Source organism: Biomphalaria glabrata, chromosome 9, assembly GCF_947242115.1.
Source record: "Biomphalaria glabrata chromosome 9, xgBioGlab47.1, whole genome shotgun sequence".
Classification (NCBI taxonomy): Eukaryota; Metazoa; Mollusca; class Gastropoda; family Planorbidae; genus Biomphalaria; species Biomphalaria glabrata.
This window is the reverse complement of record NC_074719.1, coordinates 19,522,440-19,541,532: the sequence shown is the minus strand read 5'-3', so window position 1 is coordinate 19,541,532 and position 19,093 is coordinate 19,522,440. Positions and strand designations below refer to the sequence as shown.

The 19,093-nt window shown below is 35.8% G+C and overlaps 1 protein-coding gene across 4 annotated transcripts in view; it reads left to right on the top strand.

Moving 5' to 3' along the window:
• The window catches only part of LOC106054520 (receptor-type tyrosine-protein phosphatase kappa-like), a 102,502-nt gene that overhangs the window by 53,819 nt on the left and 29,590 nt on the right, over positions 1-19,093 (top strand). The window contains exons 1-2 of one of the 4 annotated variants that reach the window (XM_013210405.2): positions 4,063-4,577; positions 15,221-15,294. The exons of the other annotated variants lie outside the window; for them this stretch is intronic. Coding sequence (XP_013065859.2) covers positions 15,222-15,294 — 73 coding nt within the window. The 5' untranslated portion in view covers positions 4,063-4,577; position 15,221. Of the gene's footprint in view, positions 1-4,062; positions 4,578-15,220; positions 15,295-19,093 lie in introns of those variants that run through there. 4 annotated transcript variants of the gene reach the window in all.

Here is a 19,093-nt window from a genome sequence, read left to right as displayed (position 1 = left end):
AAGTGAGCTTAGTTGTTATTGTGTCTTCTTGAACATTTTGTATGAAAGTAAAAAAAAAAAAGTCCGGAAATTGAAATGAAGAACATTGTCGAATGTAATAGTTAATTATTATATTCAGTTAGAATTTGTGAAACACTGTAAAGCATCCAGCCTACGCAAAGTATTTTTATAGTGGAATGTGGATTGCGCAGACCAAAATGACCAAAACCACTCTTTAGACCAGGGGTTCTCAACCTGTGGGTCGCGACCCCCTTGGGGGTCGTTTGACCAATTGCCAGGGGTCGCCTAAGACAATAGAAAATATGGATTGTTATTGTCTATTCTTCTATTGCTGTATGTGTGTGAGTGTGTGTGTGTGTGGGGGGGGGGTCGCGGCAGAGTGGGGCATTGTAAAAAGGGGTCACCAAACTTAAAAGGTTGAGAACCGCTGCTTTAGACCAATTGTCGACCAAATGCAGTGGTTCGGTAATTTGAAACCGCTGTTTTACTTTTCATCTAGGCTACTAGAGTGTCCTATACAATTCTGTCTGCCAAATTATTAACATCGATCGCAAATATAATTCCTTACAACTGCTTTACGTAGAATCAGTGAGTAGGATTAATACTTAGTGTAGACCTAGATTAGGTGCGTAGGACGTAATTCTGTTCTTTTTTTGAAGTAACGTCTGTAATCTATAAGATAAGAAAAGATGATATCTCGACCTACTTCTGTAAATAAACTAAAATCAATGCAACTGTTGTTTATATTATATATGTTTATACATTATATTGTATCACTTACTAGCGACTGTTCTTATGCAAATATAGATTACACACATCATCGTTTTTCAATCGGTTTGTCTTGCCCTTAAAAGGGGAGGAGGAGTTGTAAATGTTTGTAAAATGTTTTTCATGTTTCGGATGTTCCTTAAGAATTGAAGATAATTTACTTCCTAGTCCAAACTTCCCGCAGGACGACGGGGGATGGGAGCGGGCAGGGTTTGAACCCAAGACCATCGATAAGTCTGAACGACAGTCCAGCGCGCAAACCGCACGACTAGGCAGCAAGCTCTCTCCATATAAATCCGTCCTAGGCGACTTTCATAGCCACTTTCCAGCTAGTGCAAAAGAAATTCAGGACTTCTAAAAAGGTGTGACTGATGCAGACGACCTTTTTTGTTTTCGTTCCTCATTTCGGCTTTCATGTTAAGGCTTACTTTGGTAAACATGTTTCGTCTTGTCTAATGATATGTCTCACAAATGTCAATCGACATTTAGTCGCCACTTCCCTTAGACGCGAATGCGTGTGCGGGAAAAGATTTCTCTATTGGGAACATTATCTCGGTATGTTATTCCTTCTCAGCCATCACTGCTCAGCCTCTTTTCAACCTGCCACGTCTCGATGCGTAGGTGGCCATTGGGAAAATGATTGTATTAAGTAGGTTGGTTTTAATCTCCAGGCTAATTGATTTTTTTCAGAATGTTCAGTTTTTGAAAGACGACTCCTGCTTGCAGCACGTGATATGCATCTCCATGGCTTGAGATAACACTGCCTAAATAGGTTAACTTTTCTATTTATTCAAGATCTGTATGGCCAATGTTGATTGGGGTACTGGGTAACCTGCACCTAATATGCATAAGTTTGAGGGCATCTTTATCCGTTGACTCGTGTATACATTTAATTGTATTTCAAAGTGATGTTATGTTGTCTGCTAAATCCTATTTGGTTTAGTTTACGCAATGAAGACCCGAATGTAGCCTGTTTAATTTTATGACATTGTCGATGGCTACAAGAAAGAGAAAGGATGACTAGATACACCCTAATCTCATATTCGTCTCGACAATGAAGAATTCAAATTCCACTGTCTGTTGTGACACAAAAGCTTGATTTGCTTTAGACATGTCGCTGAATTTGGACAAATTGTTGCGAGATGCCTTATTCTCTTGCTATTTTCCAGAGTGATTTGAGAGAAGCTATTAAACTTTTTCTTTAATCTACGAAACCAATCAACATTCTTTGGTGGTATTCCAGGTTTTGATCGACGATATTTCGCAGGACGTAAACCTGTTTTTAATTTATGTAATAACTTTTAATAAAATGTCAATAACAGATTTTAAAATATAATCAAAAAACATTTTCGGGTGTAACCATCAATTAATTAGCTTAAAGTTTTATTGTTCAACAAAAAGAAACAAATCAAGCAATAGTATTTTTTATATTTTTTTTTTAGGGAGATTATTTTTTCCCACCGGGTGACACCAACCCTAGTGACGCCACTGATGTATAGATTCAAAGAAAAAGAAACGGAAACACAAGTTATTTTTTTTTTCTGTTACTTTGCAAAAAATGGCGTTCTGTCTATTCAGGGCCGGTCCTACAGATTGCGGATTTCGCTGGGCCCATTCTGGGTAGGGATAAGGATTATAAGTGAAAAATTAAGATTTTCTATTTTGTATAAATTCGTCTTTGCATTTTTTTCATACGTTATGAAGTACAAAATTAACTTTACGAACCATCTACAATAGATACAAATTTTCCAAGTAAATTGAGTATTTGAAATTCTTGTTTTGGTTAAAATCTGTCTTTATTATTACATTTTTATGAAATAAAAGCTGTCAATGATGTTTTGTTTTTTTTCAATCGCGAGTAGGATTGTCGTTTTCCATATTGAATAACACCCCGGAATGACAATTTAGTCTTTTCTTGAGATTTGCATCAGTTTTTCAGAAGATTTTCATGGCTATTTCGTATCTTTGAAATTTCAGGATACATCATTTGAACCCTTTAATAATAAGTTAAAATGGTTTAGTATAATAATTTACACCTACAATTCGCGCGGGCATATGTTAGTGCGGGGCCCACTACGGCCGCATAGGTTGCAGAGGCCTAAGACCGACCCTTTGTCTATTACGGTGCAAACATCCAAACTTAAAAAAAAAAAAAGAATTCTTAAAAAAACAAAACAAAGCTTAAGTAAGGGAAAGAACCGTTAATTACTGCAATTTTTCTGAAACTGGCAGGGTTTAGCTCTCCCTCTCTGTTATTTAAAAAAGTAATTAATTACCACTAATTGATTATTGGTTTAATTTTTGGATTGATTCGTGTATTGTTAATGTTATGATTGGTCCATAATATGTCTTGTACAAAGTTTCACTTTGATCCGAGAGTGAAAATGGAAAAAAAAAACTTTAAACTTTTTACCAGACAGAGAGAGTTGATATAAGCTTAGTAAAAAAACAAACACTTCCTAGATGCTGATGTCACTTACGGCTTATATAATCTCTATTAAACATTATTAAACATACTACAAGTACCCTAAAGAGATTTGTAAAACTAAAGGATAAAAAAACTTATTTCTATACTAGTCAACACTCCATATTACTTTGTAATACCTCCTGATTTAAGAGAGTGAATGGAAGAGGGAAGGGAGAGAGAGAGCGGCAGAGAGGGATCTATTAGATAATTTCCTTTTTGAAAGTCTCCTTTCCATGTTATCCTTTTTCTATCACCCTAACTATTATTTATAGTGCCATTTTAATTTTTAAAAGTACCTATAATTTGAATAAATGATATTGTAAACATTTCTTAAATATGACTAATTGTTTTGTTTTATTAGGCCTACATAACTGCAGATCCATAATTTTACTTTTTTTTTATTTACTAAGTTGCTATGCAGATTAGGACACGTTTTTCAAACACAGCAGTTTCCTTTTTTTTATAAATACAATTTATTTATTTTACAATTTTTATAAAGCCTAGATCTAAATCTGAAATAAGAAATGTCTTTTTTTTACTTACAGCCTAGGATTATATAAATAACTACTAATTATATTCAAAACTACATTTATAGGCCTAGAAAGACCTATAGGTCTAACCTACACCCATATAGAACCCTACGTTATTAATAGTAATAATAATTTATATTCTGTTAATGGTTTTATGTAACAAATGCTGTTAACCAGATGTGCACAGCAGTGCTCTACTCTTGAAAATCCACGCCCATTCCACACCCAAGCCACATCCACCATGTGTCATAGCTATAACAAGAACCAATCAATATTCTATCGGCAGACGACAGCCTACACACTGGAAACTCTTGCTGTAGGAGTAACACACCACACTTGGTTGAGTGTTCGTCTGATCATCACGCACAGACACGCTTTAAAAAAAAATAATAACTGCACACATGAAAGAAAACATTGTAGAACACCATTGCATTTACGTATTGATCATAAGGAACTACGTTATGTATTTATCTATAAGCGTATAATCAATTCGTTTTAATGTACTTTAAATTGTTTATTTTAAAAATACTTAGATTCTGGACTATTTTGATAATCAGTAATTGAATAAACAAACAAGTCGTTAAAACAACACTGAGGCGTGTGACTGCTGGTTCAGAGATTGACAGACCATTGTTCAAGATAATTGTGTTAGATTTCTTAGTAGGCTAGTATGTGCAGTGACATCTAGGTAATAAAAATGTCTACCTGTAAATATAGATCTATATACTTGAGAGAATTATGAGGCTCCAGGATTACTATAACACTTTCAGAGCTGACATTTCATTGGTAGGCATGGCGCAATAAAATGTAAGGTGAGAGATGCATTCATTAAATATTTATTAAAACACATTTTTAAAGGGCGATAAGTAAATATGAAATATTAATAACAGCCATATAACTCTCTTTTGTAGTATTTTGATGCTGAATACAAAACAAAGCATTCTAACGAGATGCACATATTAAGTGTCTTTAGTTATCCCTTACTACAGTGTTTCCTAAATGTTTTCCTTAACGGAACATTCTGAGTATCTAGTTTTATCTTATCTTATATAATACAGACGTTACTTCAAAAAAGAAGATGATTACGTGTTATGCATCATGCATCTAGTCATGCATGTTAACCGATGACTTAAATTCTGCAAAGTCATTGGTTTTACTGTCTGGCTCAGGCAACCCATTCCATACTCTAATAGCAATAGGAAGAAGGAGCATTTGTACAAATTTGTCCTAGCATATTGAACGATGAATATGTCTTTATCTTTGTGTCTTTCTGAGTATTTTATTAAATTTTGGTTTTTTGTATTTGAAGATTATGGTTCAGTGTTTTATGTATAATTGCTACTTTACTTTTGAGTCTTCTGTCCAGAAGGCTTTCTAAATTTAGTAATTTTACTAAAGGTGTTACTCTAGTCAAATGTGAATATTCGTTTGTTATGAATCTCACTGCTCTATTTTGTGTCTGTTCCAGTTTCTTAATGTTTTCTTGAGTTGAGGGGTCCCAAACAGAGGATGCACATTCTATTATTGGCCTAACTAAGGTTAAATAACATTTTAGTTTTATGTTCTTATTAGATTTATAGAAATTTCTTTTAATAAATCCTAATGCTTTGTTTGATTTTTTTATAGTTTCATCAATATGTGGATTCCATGACAGTTTTTCATTTATTATAACACCTAGGTATTTTGCGTTTTTAGTCTGTGTTACTGGTTTGCCATGAATAAGATAAGTGGAATTAATTTGTTTTAGTTTTTTTGTTACTCTTAACAACTGACATTTTTCTGGGTGGAAAGACATGCTCCAATTTGATTCCCATTTCTGTAATTCCTCTAATTCTCTTTGTAAAATATCTGTGTCTTGTGTTGTTTTCATTGTTCTATATATTATGCAATCATCTGCAAATAATATAACTTTTGTTCCTGAAGTAATGCAATTTGGTAAATCTTTTATGTAAATTAAAAATAGTAGTGGACCCAAGACTGTTCCTTGAGGCACACCTGAGTTTACTGTTATCGGTGTTGATTTAGAGAGCCATTTATTATTACAGTTTGTTCTCTCCCTATCAGAAAATCTTTAATCCACTGATGCAGTGGACCATTAATGCCGAAATATTTTATTTTTTTTAAGCAAACTATGGTGGTGAACTTTGTCAAAAGCCTTAGAGAAATCTAGTAAGATAGTATCTATTTGTTCACTATTATCTAAACCTTTTGAAAAATCATCAATTAGTCCTATTAGTTGTGTTTCACATGATCTATATTTCCTAAAGCCATGTTGGTATGGTGTGAGGACATTATGTTTGTCTAAGTGGTATATGATGTTACTACATATTATGTGTTCTAGGATTGTACATGTGACGCTGGTAAGTGATACTGGTCTGTAGTTTCCTGGGTCAGATTTTTCTCCTTTTTTAAATAGTATTTAGCGGAACAACTTTTTTTAAGAGAGATTAATTCACGTGGTGGTCTCCTAGTTAATTGCTCCAGTAGTTAGTGGAACACTTATTCAGGCCTCGCGGAACACTAGGGTTTCGAGGAACACAGTTTGGGAAACACTGCCATATTAGAATAATGCTCTCAGCTCCTGGTCAGTATAGCCAGTAATACACTCATTGGTTTTGTATCCTATACATGCAATACACGTATGAGAAGAACTGCCAACTACTTTCTAGCAGTTCTTCTTCTAACTATTTGTCTGTAAAGCTCGATAAGTTATGTAACTATCTTTCAACTCACTTTTACCCCGGGGCTATGCACTATATACAGAATTCGATTACATCTTTAAAAAAATAGTGTTTAAATGTCAGAAAAAAGATATATATATAAGAACTATGAGAGATAAAATGTGGCCTTTGCTTCTACAAAGGTGGTCGCTAGAAAAGCGGAAAATGTGTCAAACAGTTATTTATTTTTTACAAAGAATAACTTTTACACATTTTTTTTAAAGGCGTATGTTATATTACACTCATAAATGCTCAGAATGTCGTCTTTGCACTTCAAGCTCCAAACGCAGTCATCCATTACACTTAAGTCTGGACGTTAGGAGTTTGTTATTCATGATCACAGTTGACCCTCCAAATTTCCGCTTTTCTAGCGACCACACTGCATTTAAAACAGGAACCTGACACCTTTTTTTTTTACTGAGGTTAAAGCAAGTCACTCCGTCTGTCTGTCTGGTAAAAATCTTATAAACTTTATTTATTACACTTCCCATTTTTCGAATCAAGTTGACACTTTTCAAAATTATTTATTGTCGCTGACAACACACGAATTAATATAACAAAATGTGCTTATCTACGAATCAATAAAACAAAATGTGCTTATCAATTAGTCGTAATTAATGAACTCTGTTTTTCACGGAAAATTTACTAAATCGGTGGCGAGCGAACTGTGACATATAATCATGCACAGTTGCAGCCGTAATTCCCAATAGACGAGCAGAGTACTGGGTCGTTCGCTAGAAAATTATTAAACTAAAAATTAAGGTAATAAAACCTTTTTTGAATAGCTAAGTGGCAAAACAAGCCAACTTTCCGTCATAGAGGCTCAAGTTCGAATTCAGACTCGAGCTACTTCCTTTTTTAAAAATTGCTTTTGAAACGGCAGCATGGAAACCATCTTCCCTCTCCAACTAGTCCTCAAAATTGATTTGACCATAATGCACCGAGCATGCTATACTATAAGCATTTTATACAGAAAATAATCACGCACAGTCTTACCCCGACAAACAATAATAGTGTTCTCAAATAATACACAGTGAGCAGGGCCGGCCTGCAATCGCTCCTAATAGGGCCCCGCGCCTGACAGAAGTTCCGAAATTTACATTTAGCATAATAATTGCATATCACTATCAGTCATGTCCTGTCAAAGGCTTTTAAAGGTGTAGGACTTAAAGGGTTTATATATTTAGTGTATCATACGATACGAGCTCGAATCCTAATAAGGACTGGGATTTTTAATTTCAGGATCTTTAGAGCGCCCCTGAGTCCGCTCAGCTCTTAGGGTATCGGAAATTAGTTGGATAAAAAGTAAAGGCGGCTGGTCGTTGTGCTGGCAAAAAATAGCCCTAATTAACACCGTGGGCCACAGAAACAGGTGACCTTTACATTATCTTTCTTATAGATCGAACGGTCTGAAAGGGGAGCTTTACTTACTTTTTTTTACGATTGATGTAGCTTTAATTAACCCGCCGGCACCAACTGTTGAGTTGTTTCCAATGCATATTTTATAATAAATGTTAATATAATAATTTAATTAAAAGTTGTTGTTGTAAAAAAAAAATTAGAACTGGGGCCTCGCCAGCATCCATTACATTGGGCCCCGCTATTTGTAAGGCCGTCCCTCACAGCGAGGTAACGTCCTATGATAAACAAAAGGTTTAACCTTTTTGAACAACAAACCTATATGGTATTGAATGTGTTTGGTTACATTATGAGTCATTATAAATTATTTGCATGATTGATTCAAAATAGTTGATGGAAATTCATTCACTATAAGCGATAGGCTTGGGCTACCCAACACAGTACTAGAACCAAATATTGTATCAGCGCTAAGTAGGCCTAATGGGTTGCCATTCAAAGTATAAACTTAAATAAGTTGCTTTATTCTACACCATGTTTAACTGGAAATAACTCAAAATATTTAATACATTTTTTTATACAAATAGGCTGCATCACTTCAAAAGATGTGAGAATTACATCTATATTATAATTACAAAGCAGTCCCCAACCTAATAATCCTATTGAAAAGAATAAGCAAAGTATTATTTTGTGTGATATCTAAACATAAGGTTTCGATGTTAGTATAAGAACGAGTAATAACAAGAAAATTAGAAAAAAACTTAAAAAGAAACAACAAAAAAAAATTAAGCTAATTTGTATCATATAGCTTGGATTAGTCGGACAGTGTGAGTTGTTATAAGCTTTGTAAAAATATATGTAGTGGGGAGGACATAATATACGGGTCGGCTGAACTTGGGCAAGCACCGGTCAGCAAAAGATCAAGTTGACCACTGCCCATGAAGCCGGGATTTGAATTCCTTTTCCTGTTGACATCCTCAATTTGAATTCCTTTTCCTGCTGGCATCCTGCATTAAAACTCACTGGGCCGCATCCACTCCAATACCACCTTGTCTGATCCTGTTCTGTTTTTCCTAAGTCCATTGTTTTGACCAAGGCTGCAGGTTTTTTGTGTACATTAAACTTGAAATAAGCCTCCTGACTTGCTTCGTCATTTTGGTTGTCATATTCTGTGCTGAACCCACCACATATATGAAGTTTAATAAGTATCCTATTTGTAAATTAGAACTATGGTGTACTGAAGGCGTGCATTTTTTTCAATAAACTAAATATACACAAAAAAACACATCATTTTTGAAACACAATTCAGGTTTATTCGGCACTTTTTGGTATTTAATGGTCCCTCGCACTCCGACAAGCAGTTATTTTTTGCGTGTGCGCACTTTCGAAGAATAGAAGGTTATGTAATTTCCCATTATTAACCCGACTACTTTTCATGATATAACATTTTCAAATATTGTTTTTAAAAATGGTTTTTGTATGAAAACAACGCTCTTGCATTTTAATTTTAAATCAAAATGGTATCCTTTTAGTAGACAATAATCTTGAACACGATAATAGCGATGGGGATATAAATATCGCTTTTAGTTTTTGAGACATTCTGCCTTACTGAACAGCTGACTAGTTAAAGTGACCTTGCTAAAGGCTTAAGGTACATTTTTGTATTAAAAAAACAACAACAAAAACTCGCCATTGAACACTAATAAAACATTCCTAATGTATTCCCTTCAAAGCCAGTACACATTACATGACAAGCCACTCTTTTTTTGTAAAAACATTGATCTTCAAGACGATCCCCAACAACAAGAATACAAAGGTGTTTTTTGTCTATCGCCAGATCGAATGAATAGCTTTGGGTCTTCTGTTGTTCAAACGTGCCAGAGGATTGGCGAATCATGAAAAAAAAAAGCAATTGATTGATCCATACTTTATATATATATATATGTATAGCCAGAATAGGCCTATCTTTCTTGAATAAGAATTCTATTATATAATGGACACTACCTAGCAGAGGCGTTATACTACTTAGCTATATGAGTCTGGTGGGGGTCGTACGGGGATTCAGGCGGTGAGGGACATCAAACTTTACCCCTAGGTATTAACCTTTTAACCTCAGATTCAGATTTATGAGTCAATGTTTAAAAAAAGAACATGCCACGTCCTACCATAGAAAGTCCCTTATTAAAAATCTAGCAATGTGTTGGCATCAAGAAGGAGGTGAAACAGAATTTGAATGACAACATCAAGACAATGTCGTAAAGTTGATAAAAATACAATTCAATATTTAGAGAACATATGTTTTGAAACTGCGTTAAATTTGTCCCTCGTGTCCCACACATCATTATGTTGAAGTCTTTTGCGAGACCAAAGCAGTATCATTACGAGGCGACTTGTTTAGTACAAAAAAGACTTTTACAAGGATACATTCCACTGTTCCCTACATGAACTATGTCGTCCCTTTTTATTATGAATTGTACACTACCTATGACAGTATGTCTACAATGTAGCTCGGCCCCATACCTTCCTAGCGAAGTGTACAGCGCTTCTCTAGACTGGTTGATGGGAGAGACGCACACTTCAATGGTTTTGTGTGAGAGTGGCACATTGAAACGTTGGAGAGGTAATGAGGTCTGAAACACACGGTGTCTGGACAAACATAACACAATGTTGTTGTTGTTGTTTTTTTATATTTTTGTTTTATAGTTTTGGAAAGTCAATTCAACCATGAATCAAATACCCTAACACATGGGCGTAGCCAGGGGGGGGGAGTTCTTGGGGTTCAACCCCCCCCACCCCGAAATGAAATCCCCTCCCCCCCCCCCCCGAAGGGGGGATCGGAATTCAGTAATTGATTTTTTGCTTTTGTTTATTTTGTGTGACATTTTAATACAATAACATCACTTGCCCCAGCGCAGCCAAAAGGGTTTGAGTTTAAAACCCCTATCAGGGGGGTTTGAGTTTAAAACCCCTACCTGGGGGTTTTTAGTTTAAAATCCTACAAGGGGGTTTTGAGTTTAAAATCCCCTACCAGGGGGGTTTGAGTTCAAAACCCCTATAAGGGGGTTTTGAGTTTAAAACTCCCTACCAGGTTTTTTTGCAGTTAAATCCCTCTCTTCTAATAACAAACAAAACAAAAAAAAAAAAAAAAAAGGAAACGACTATCTCCAAATTCCAAGAGCACAGTTAAGGAAGATTTTGATTTTATAACCCTGTATTCAATATAAACAAAGCAAATTACACACTCAAAATTCTATAAGCGTAGCCTAAGGGTTTTGAGTTGAAACCCCCCCCCCTTTCCTCCTCTTCAGTAGGGTTTGAAGCTAAAAAAAATACCTCTTCAATATGAAAAAAAAAGCAAATTACGCACTCAAAATGTTATGAGCGTAGATAAATGGGTTTCGACTCAGTTTTGAGTTTAAACCCCTTTTAGCGGGGTTTGAAGGTAAAAAAATACCTCTTTAATATTAAAAACAAAGCAAATTATACACTCAAAATTCAAAGGGGTTTTGAGTTTAAACTCCCCTCCAGTAGAGTTTGAAGCTAAAAAAAATAACTCTTCAACATAAAAAACGCACTCAAAATGCTATGAGAGTTGCCAAAAGGGGTTTTGAGTTTAAACCCCCTTTCAGCGGGGTTTGATGCTAAAAAAATACCTCATTAATATAAAATAAGCATATTACACACAAAAATTATTTGAGCGTAGCCAAGCCAATTGGGGGTTTTGAGTTTAAACCCCTCTCCTACTGTTTGCATTTCTTAAAAGTTTAAAACCCCTCCAGATGGTTTTGAGTTTAAAAAAAATTCTAAAGCAAAATACAGTTACCAAATACTATGACCGTAGCTAAATTGGGTTTTGAATTAAAAAAACAAAAAACTCCAGAGATTTTTTAGTTTAAAATCCACAACAGATGATTTTGACGATAAAACTTCCCTTTTCGAAATAAAATCTAAAGCAAACTACAGTCACCTAATTCCAAGAGCGTATTCAAGAGAGGTTACACATTTCTACCAGTGGCGGGGCTCCATTAATAAAGTTCTTTGAAAAGTCATCTGCCGAAATTGAAAAACACTAAATGTGGCTCAACAAAGATGGCTAAGATAGATTTAAGAAGTCAGTTATAAAGATCGGGTCTAAATCAAGGAAATCCTATGCCGAATTGGGAGTCGACCCCTTAGTAAGGTTGTGACAGAGCGTCGCATGAGGTTTGCGGGACATGTTCTTCGACAAAATGAATTACGCATACTTAAGGGTTGCAATGACATCCTAGTACAACTTAGCGCCAGTAAGGCATTGAGAATAGCATTTGAGGTTTTTGAAATAAAACATTTGAATAGCAGGAAAATTTACTGTAGATACCTCAGAACATTCATTTTGTTGGCTTTCAATACCAGAAATAGTGCTCCCCCAGATCCCATTGCTATGAATGGCGGGGAGTCTACACTTTTTCCACTAACTCCAGGAAGAAACATTGTAGGGCTTATAAACATCTTTCGAAAGAATGAAGGGTCAGAATGTAATAAAGATCATGTACACACACACACATACATACTATTAATTTTTTTTTCTGGGGAGGGGGCGGGGGGGGGGGTTGCAAAAAATCCCCCCCCCCCAAAAAAAAATCTTGGCTACGCCCATGCCCTAACATACCCACTAACAAAAAAAGTATTACCTACTAAAGTAAAAAAAAAATAACAAGTATAGTTTCATGTTTACCTTAACACTCTTATAGCGACACAAAGGTTGTGTGTATCATATTGTGATCGAGACTTTTATTTCAGAGCGTCTCTAACTCAATTCTATTCCAACTCGGTTGGGAAAGTAAAGAGTTAGCTTTTTGGTGAATCACGAGTCTTCAAATGTATATAAAATGTATGAATGATTCTTAGAACAAAAACTACACGGAGAGCTGCCTGGCCTGAAAACTACTGCGCTTTCATATCAGAAATAGAATTAGTCATCTGAACCCTCCAATAGCATAATTCGAACGAAGAATAAGACATTTCTTGTTCACGTGACCTTTACACCTCACACCAATACCAAATTACATTTTGATACTTCATACCTGGAATGCAGATAGTATTACTCACCAACAAATCACGAAAGTCTGGCTAGTGGTGAGGTATGAGCTCAGAACTGTCGTCTTGATGGTCGCGGTTTCGAATCCTGCCTACCTTCAGCCTCGCCGTCATGCGCAAAGATGAAACAACCCCCGCCGTCATGCGCAAGGATGAAACAACCCCCGCCGTCATGCGCAAAGATGAAACAACCCCGCCGTCATGCGCAAGGATGAAACAACCTACGCCGTCATGCGCAAAGATAAAACAAACCCCGCCATTATGCGCAAAGATGAAACAACCCCCACCGTTATGCTCAAGGATGAAACAACCTCGCCGTCATGCACCGTCATGCGCAAGGATGAAACATCCTCGCCGTCATGCGCAAGGATGAAACAACCTCGCCGTCATGCGCAAGGATAAAACAACCCCCGCCGTCATGCGCAAGGATGAAACAATCTTCAAGTCCAAAGAAACATCCTAAACATGCAAAACAAACAATTACAGACTACTCCGAAATTTTACAAAAAATTTTTTTTCGGTTTAAGAAAACTTCTTTCCAGAAAAATACTTTCTTCTATTGAGACCTGCCATTACATTTCTTATTACCTCGTCTTTGAAGAAAGACAAGCTTTGGAAAGTTTAATTAGTTCATTAACATTAGGAACAACCCATATAGCCAGCTTGGATTCAACATGAAGTTCCCGATTACTAAACCAAAAACTGATGCACTATTCTCAACTTGCTACTCCACTAGCAGGGGCGGGTTGTCAATATCGGCCCGGACATTATCATACAATTCGGCCCACAACGTGATTGCATATGTTATGCATAAAACTGAACGCATGTATGCAAACATGGGTTAAAATAATGTATTGTATTTTTATGTGTAAATAGACTTAAGGGCTATAGGAAATCTCAATTTGCAAAAAGAACTATACAGTGCAATCTATGTGTTCTGGAGTGTCGTCTCGGTGGTCCCATGTTTCAATTCTGCTCGACGCCCACTCCCCCCCTCCCCCACCCAACGTCCTGTGGAATGTTCGGGCTATTTTGAAGTAACAGACAAAACATGTCAAACAAAACAAACCAACAATGTGAAAAGGAAGTGACGTGAAACTTTCTACCAACAGAGAAATGTCTTCACATTCAAGGGATAAGAAAAGTCTTTCTTCAACAAACTCCTCGCTTACAGATCGATTATGCTTAGGTCTTAAACAATTTCTTTTGAGCTTAATCACCAGTCTTCAATCATGAAACCCTGCAAGTGTTCTTGTGCCACGCTATTCCTTATATGCAGAAACTCTCAATCTCTTAGTGTGTAAACTCACAGAGGCACGGTTTAAGGGTAGGGGCGAATCCATTATTTCGGAATATGTGACTAGTATTACACAGTTTAGTATGTAAAGATCTTTTAGAAAAGGTAAGGCGGGGCCAATTATGTTTACGGGACTTATGATATTTAGTGTGGCCCATTTAAACACGGGCCCACCAGGCATTAGCCGGTAGCCCATATATCCAGTCCTCCCCTGTCCACCACAGCTTCTACATTACAACTTCATGACGCTACGATCGAATAGAAGTAATAGAACAACAAATTATACAGGGTGAGAACGGGGAGATAAAAAGGATGTAGCCTACATTTACTAATGATTAGACAACGTGACAACAGAGTTTTGGTTCTTTTCAAGAAGCACACGTTCCCTTACGGCCTTTATCTATAGATGAAAATCTTAGCTATGTATCCACGTGATTTGATGACATCGAAATATATATATGTAAAAAGAAATAACTAGCCGAATGGCTGAATGTATATTTAAATTATAGTTTGTTATTTCTTGTTTATCCACAACAATTATTCAATTTTATCCATGAAAGTCATATATCTCCTATAACGGTTGTTTTTTTTTTTTTCAAAATGCCATTTTCATTTTTTCCTGACAAAATTTAACATATAAACTAAGCCGCTAATATAATTTCTCACAAGTTCTCATATTTCGTATATTTCAGAATGTCGCCTGTCAAGTTCGTGCTATTGGCAGTCTTGACTGTTTTCTTCTTACTTAACTTTGATGACATCGAAATATATATATGTAAAAAGAAATAACTAGCCGAATGGCTGAATGTATATTTAAATTATAGTTTGTTATTTCTTGTTTATCCACAACAATTATTCAATTTTATCCATGAAAGTCATATATCTCCTATAACGGTTGTTGTTTTTTTTTCAAAATGCCATTTTCATTTTTTCCTGACAAAATTTAACATATAAACTAAGCCGCTAATATAATTTCTCACAAGTTCTCATATTTCGTATATTTCAGAATGTCGCCTGTCAAGTTCGTGCTATTGGCAGTCTTGACTGTTTTCTTCTTACTTAACTTTAGAACCTTAGCACGTAAGTACAGCAAGCCAATATTGAGACAATAGTGCATGAGTGTTTGAGCGTATTTGTTTAGTCACTTTAGTGTGTGACTCAATGTGATGTGTGTGTCATTAAGACATAAAAGTGTGCAAATATTGATAGAAGTAAGTGCAGGCCTACTGTTGGGCAAAAAATCAAACAAAGCATTAGGGTTTATAAGAAGAAATTTCTATAAATCTAATAAGAACATAAAACTAAAATGTTATTTAACCTTGGTTAGGCCAATAATAGAATATGCACCCTTTGTTTGGGACCCCTCAACTCAAGAAAACATTAAGAAACAGAAACAGACATAAAATAGAGCAGTGAGATTCATAACAAACGAATATTCACATTTGACTAGAGTAACACCTTTAGTAAAATCACTAAATTTAGAAAGCCTTCAGGACAGAAGGTTCAAAAGTAAAGTAGCAATTATAGCCTACATAAAACACTGAAACATAATCTTCAAATACCGGTACAAAAAACAAAATCTAATAAAATAGACAGAAAGACACAAAGATAAAGGCACATTCCTCGTTCCATATGCTAGGACAAATTTGTACAAAGGCTCCATCTTCCCTAGTGTTATTAGAGCATGGAATGGGTTACCTGAGCCAGCCAGGAAAACCAGTGACTTGGCAGAATTTCAGTCTTTGGTTAACATGCATGACGCGTAGGACGTAGTCATCTTCTTTTTTGAAGTAACTTCTATATTATATAAGAACAGATAAGGTATTTAATGATAAAATAATATTTAATAGATTTAAGGCTTGTATATGTGACGTATGGTATTTCGAATGATCTTTAACCAATATAACGTGTGTAAACGGTGTGTTAGTATTAAATACTACAAACCACTATCTATTGAATCTTGTAATAAAAATGAGTAGGCCTATAAATAAGTGTATATACTCTTTAAACTAAAATAAACGTTTTTGGGTAGCCTACGGTCAATCATCTGTTATACACTAGAAACATTTTTATTGTTACATATTTCGACGAGGATCAAAACTCTATATGCAAATGATTTAGAACAAATACGATCCTTTCTTGTATTACACCCATCATTACTAATATTATTAGAAACTATATTGATCAAGTCTTTCAAGTTATTAGGTCTATTTCTACAAAATTAAAAAAAATTACAGTTTATTTATTTATTTTTTAAAGGGCATGATTTCAGAAGAACAATAATAGCTGTTGCACTTTTTTTTTTCAAATACAAAATATATTGCGATCAGATTATTAATACGCTTAAGGTTTTTGAGATCTAAACAGAAGGACTAACACAACTAGCACCCTTTCGTGGGTCACTAAAATGAAACAAGAAATAATAAACTTAGGAAATCTTCTTGAGAGAAGTGTCTTGTGGGAAGTGTAAAACTGTTTCGCACAATACCTCCTAATTCTATCGGTCAATTCTTTGTGGGTTCAGTTTCCTATATCTCAAGAGCTGTGGTGTTCTCCCCTTCAACGATTCAAGTTAATTACTTGGCAGTGAATGGGTTTATAGTACAGAATCTATGTCAAGAACTAGTCAAAAGCCAAGTAGATATCGTACAAGTACTAGTTTGAAGGAGTGTGATTCAAGATAGAGCAGTCTACCCATATGGGCCTACGATTTCAGCCATACGCGAGTTTCATGTTTTTTTTTATGAAAGATAGCAAGTTTCAAGTTACTATAAATTATTAATTGATCCAAATTTCAGCCAATCACACTTAAGAAATATTTTTCTAAGAAAATTCTTATGTATGTTGCAGGCAAAGTGTGAAATCCGGCATTCTAAAAGAAGTAACATCCATTTCCTTATTTCCCAATACATTGCATGCACTATTTCTCATTTCTAATTAAAGAATGCCTGTTTTTTTTTTCGGAAATAATGTTTCGTAGATAGGTTTTAAGTGTTTTGTATACTCAATAAAGTTAGTTTTTTTTTTTCAGGAGATAGAATTGAAGATGTATCAGTAGGCCTATTGGGGACACTGGCGGATCCAGGGGGGGGGCGGTAGGGGCGATCGCCCCCCCCCCCCACTCGGCCGACCCCCCCCCCCCGAAGGGGGGGGGGGCGGACGAATTTTAGTATAGAAGTCACACAATTTGTATACGAATTTATTACTTATGTTAATAATATATACTAATTATTTATATTTCAAACTATTTTTAGATTATTTCGCCCCCCTCTAGTATGTTGGTGGGTCGGGAGGGGGCGATAGCATCGATCCGCCCCCCCCCCCACCATAAACTTTTGAGTGGGGGGGGGCGGTCCAATTTATTTGTAGAAATTACAGCTCGCCAAAAGAATCAATTAAATATCTATATGATTAAAACTTGTTATTGATATTTTAACCGATCTTTATATTATGTCGTTCCCCTGTTGTCCGATTGGTGTGTGTGGGGGAGGGGGGCGAAACCTCTACTGCCCTTCCCACCTAAACCCTTCGAGTGGGGGGGCGGTCCTACTTTTATGGAGAAATCAGAGTTTGTGAGCAAGATTAGTTGCATTGATATATAAATTTGATATTATGTCGCTCTCCTTCAGGTATCTTGGCCGATTCGGTGGGGTAAGGGGGGGGCGATTGCATGTACTGCCCTCCCCGCTCTAGCCCTCTGAGTGGGGGGGGGGGCGGTCATATTTTTATGGAGGAATCATAGTTTGTGAACAAAAATAGTTGAATTTCTATATAATTGATATGTGAAACCATTTGTATAATATGTCGCACCACACTCTAATCTCAAATTTTATGATTAGTAAATATAAAAGGAAAAAGGTGGGAAGGGCGATACATGCCATCTCCTTTCCCTCATCGGACGAAGCAATAATTTTTCTTTTTGTATTATAGTTAAGAAATTACAAAATGTAAAAAAAAAAATCAGCCACTAATATAATTTATATATGCTATAAATTAAATTCTCGTATCGAGTGGCCCCACCCTTATTCTTTAATGCCAAATGCAATCATTGGCAGAAATTATAAAAAGGAGCGAGGATAAATCGTTTTCATTCTACCGCCCCTCCCATTTCCAGACAGAGTTTATGTAATTTCACATGAATTTATCATAATTATTTTAAGAAAGACTTTGCTTTGGAAAAGTTAGAATTGAAACAAAAATTTTCAGTATAAGAGTCACGATTGAGATGAGTAGCCTTTTTTGCAACCTCTACTCAATCTAGTTAAATTTGGGACTATAACTCACAATTTATGCTTGAATTTTATTGAATATTATTTATCGAATTTTTTTTTCGGCGGCGATCCTCAAAGCCTTAATCTAAAAATGTGGGGTATCTGATCTTTTCAAGGAACAAATCGGATTTATTTGCAATATATTAAGGGCGTATACATTCAAATTAGAATATTTTTCAAGTACAATATTATTCAAAAAGTCCTTTATTTAATAGGATGAATAATGAGCTTTAGGTAAGGAGAATGCGTTTCTTCAGCGAAGAATGCAAGAAAACGCTTTTAGCGTCGGGGCTTCGCCCCGAAAATCACTGATGTATAGTGAGCTGTAGTTGTCAGGAGCAGGCGTTTCTGCAGTGAAAAATGCAAGAAAACGCTTTTGGCGTCGGGGCGAACCGAACTCCACTGATTAATAATGAGCTGTAGATGTCAGGAGAATGCGTTTCTTCAGTGAAGAATGCATGAAAACGCTTTCTGCGTCGGGGCTACGCCCCGAAAATCACTGATGAATAGTGAGCTGTAGTTGTCAGAAGCAGGCGTTTCTGCAGTGAAAAATGCTTAAATTAAATCTCTCAATCAGGCCCTTGTTGCAAAAGTTCAAAGGCTTTTGA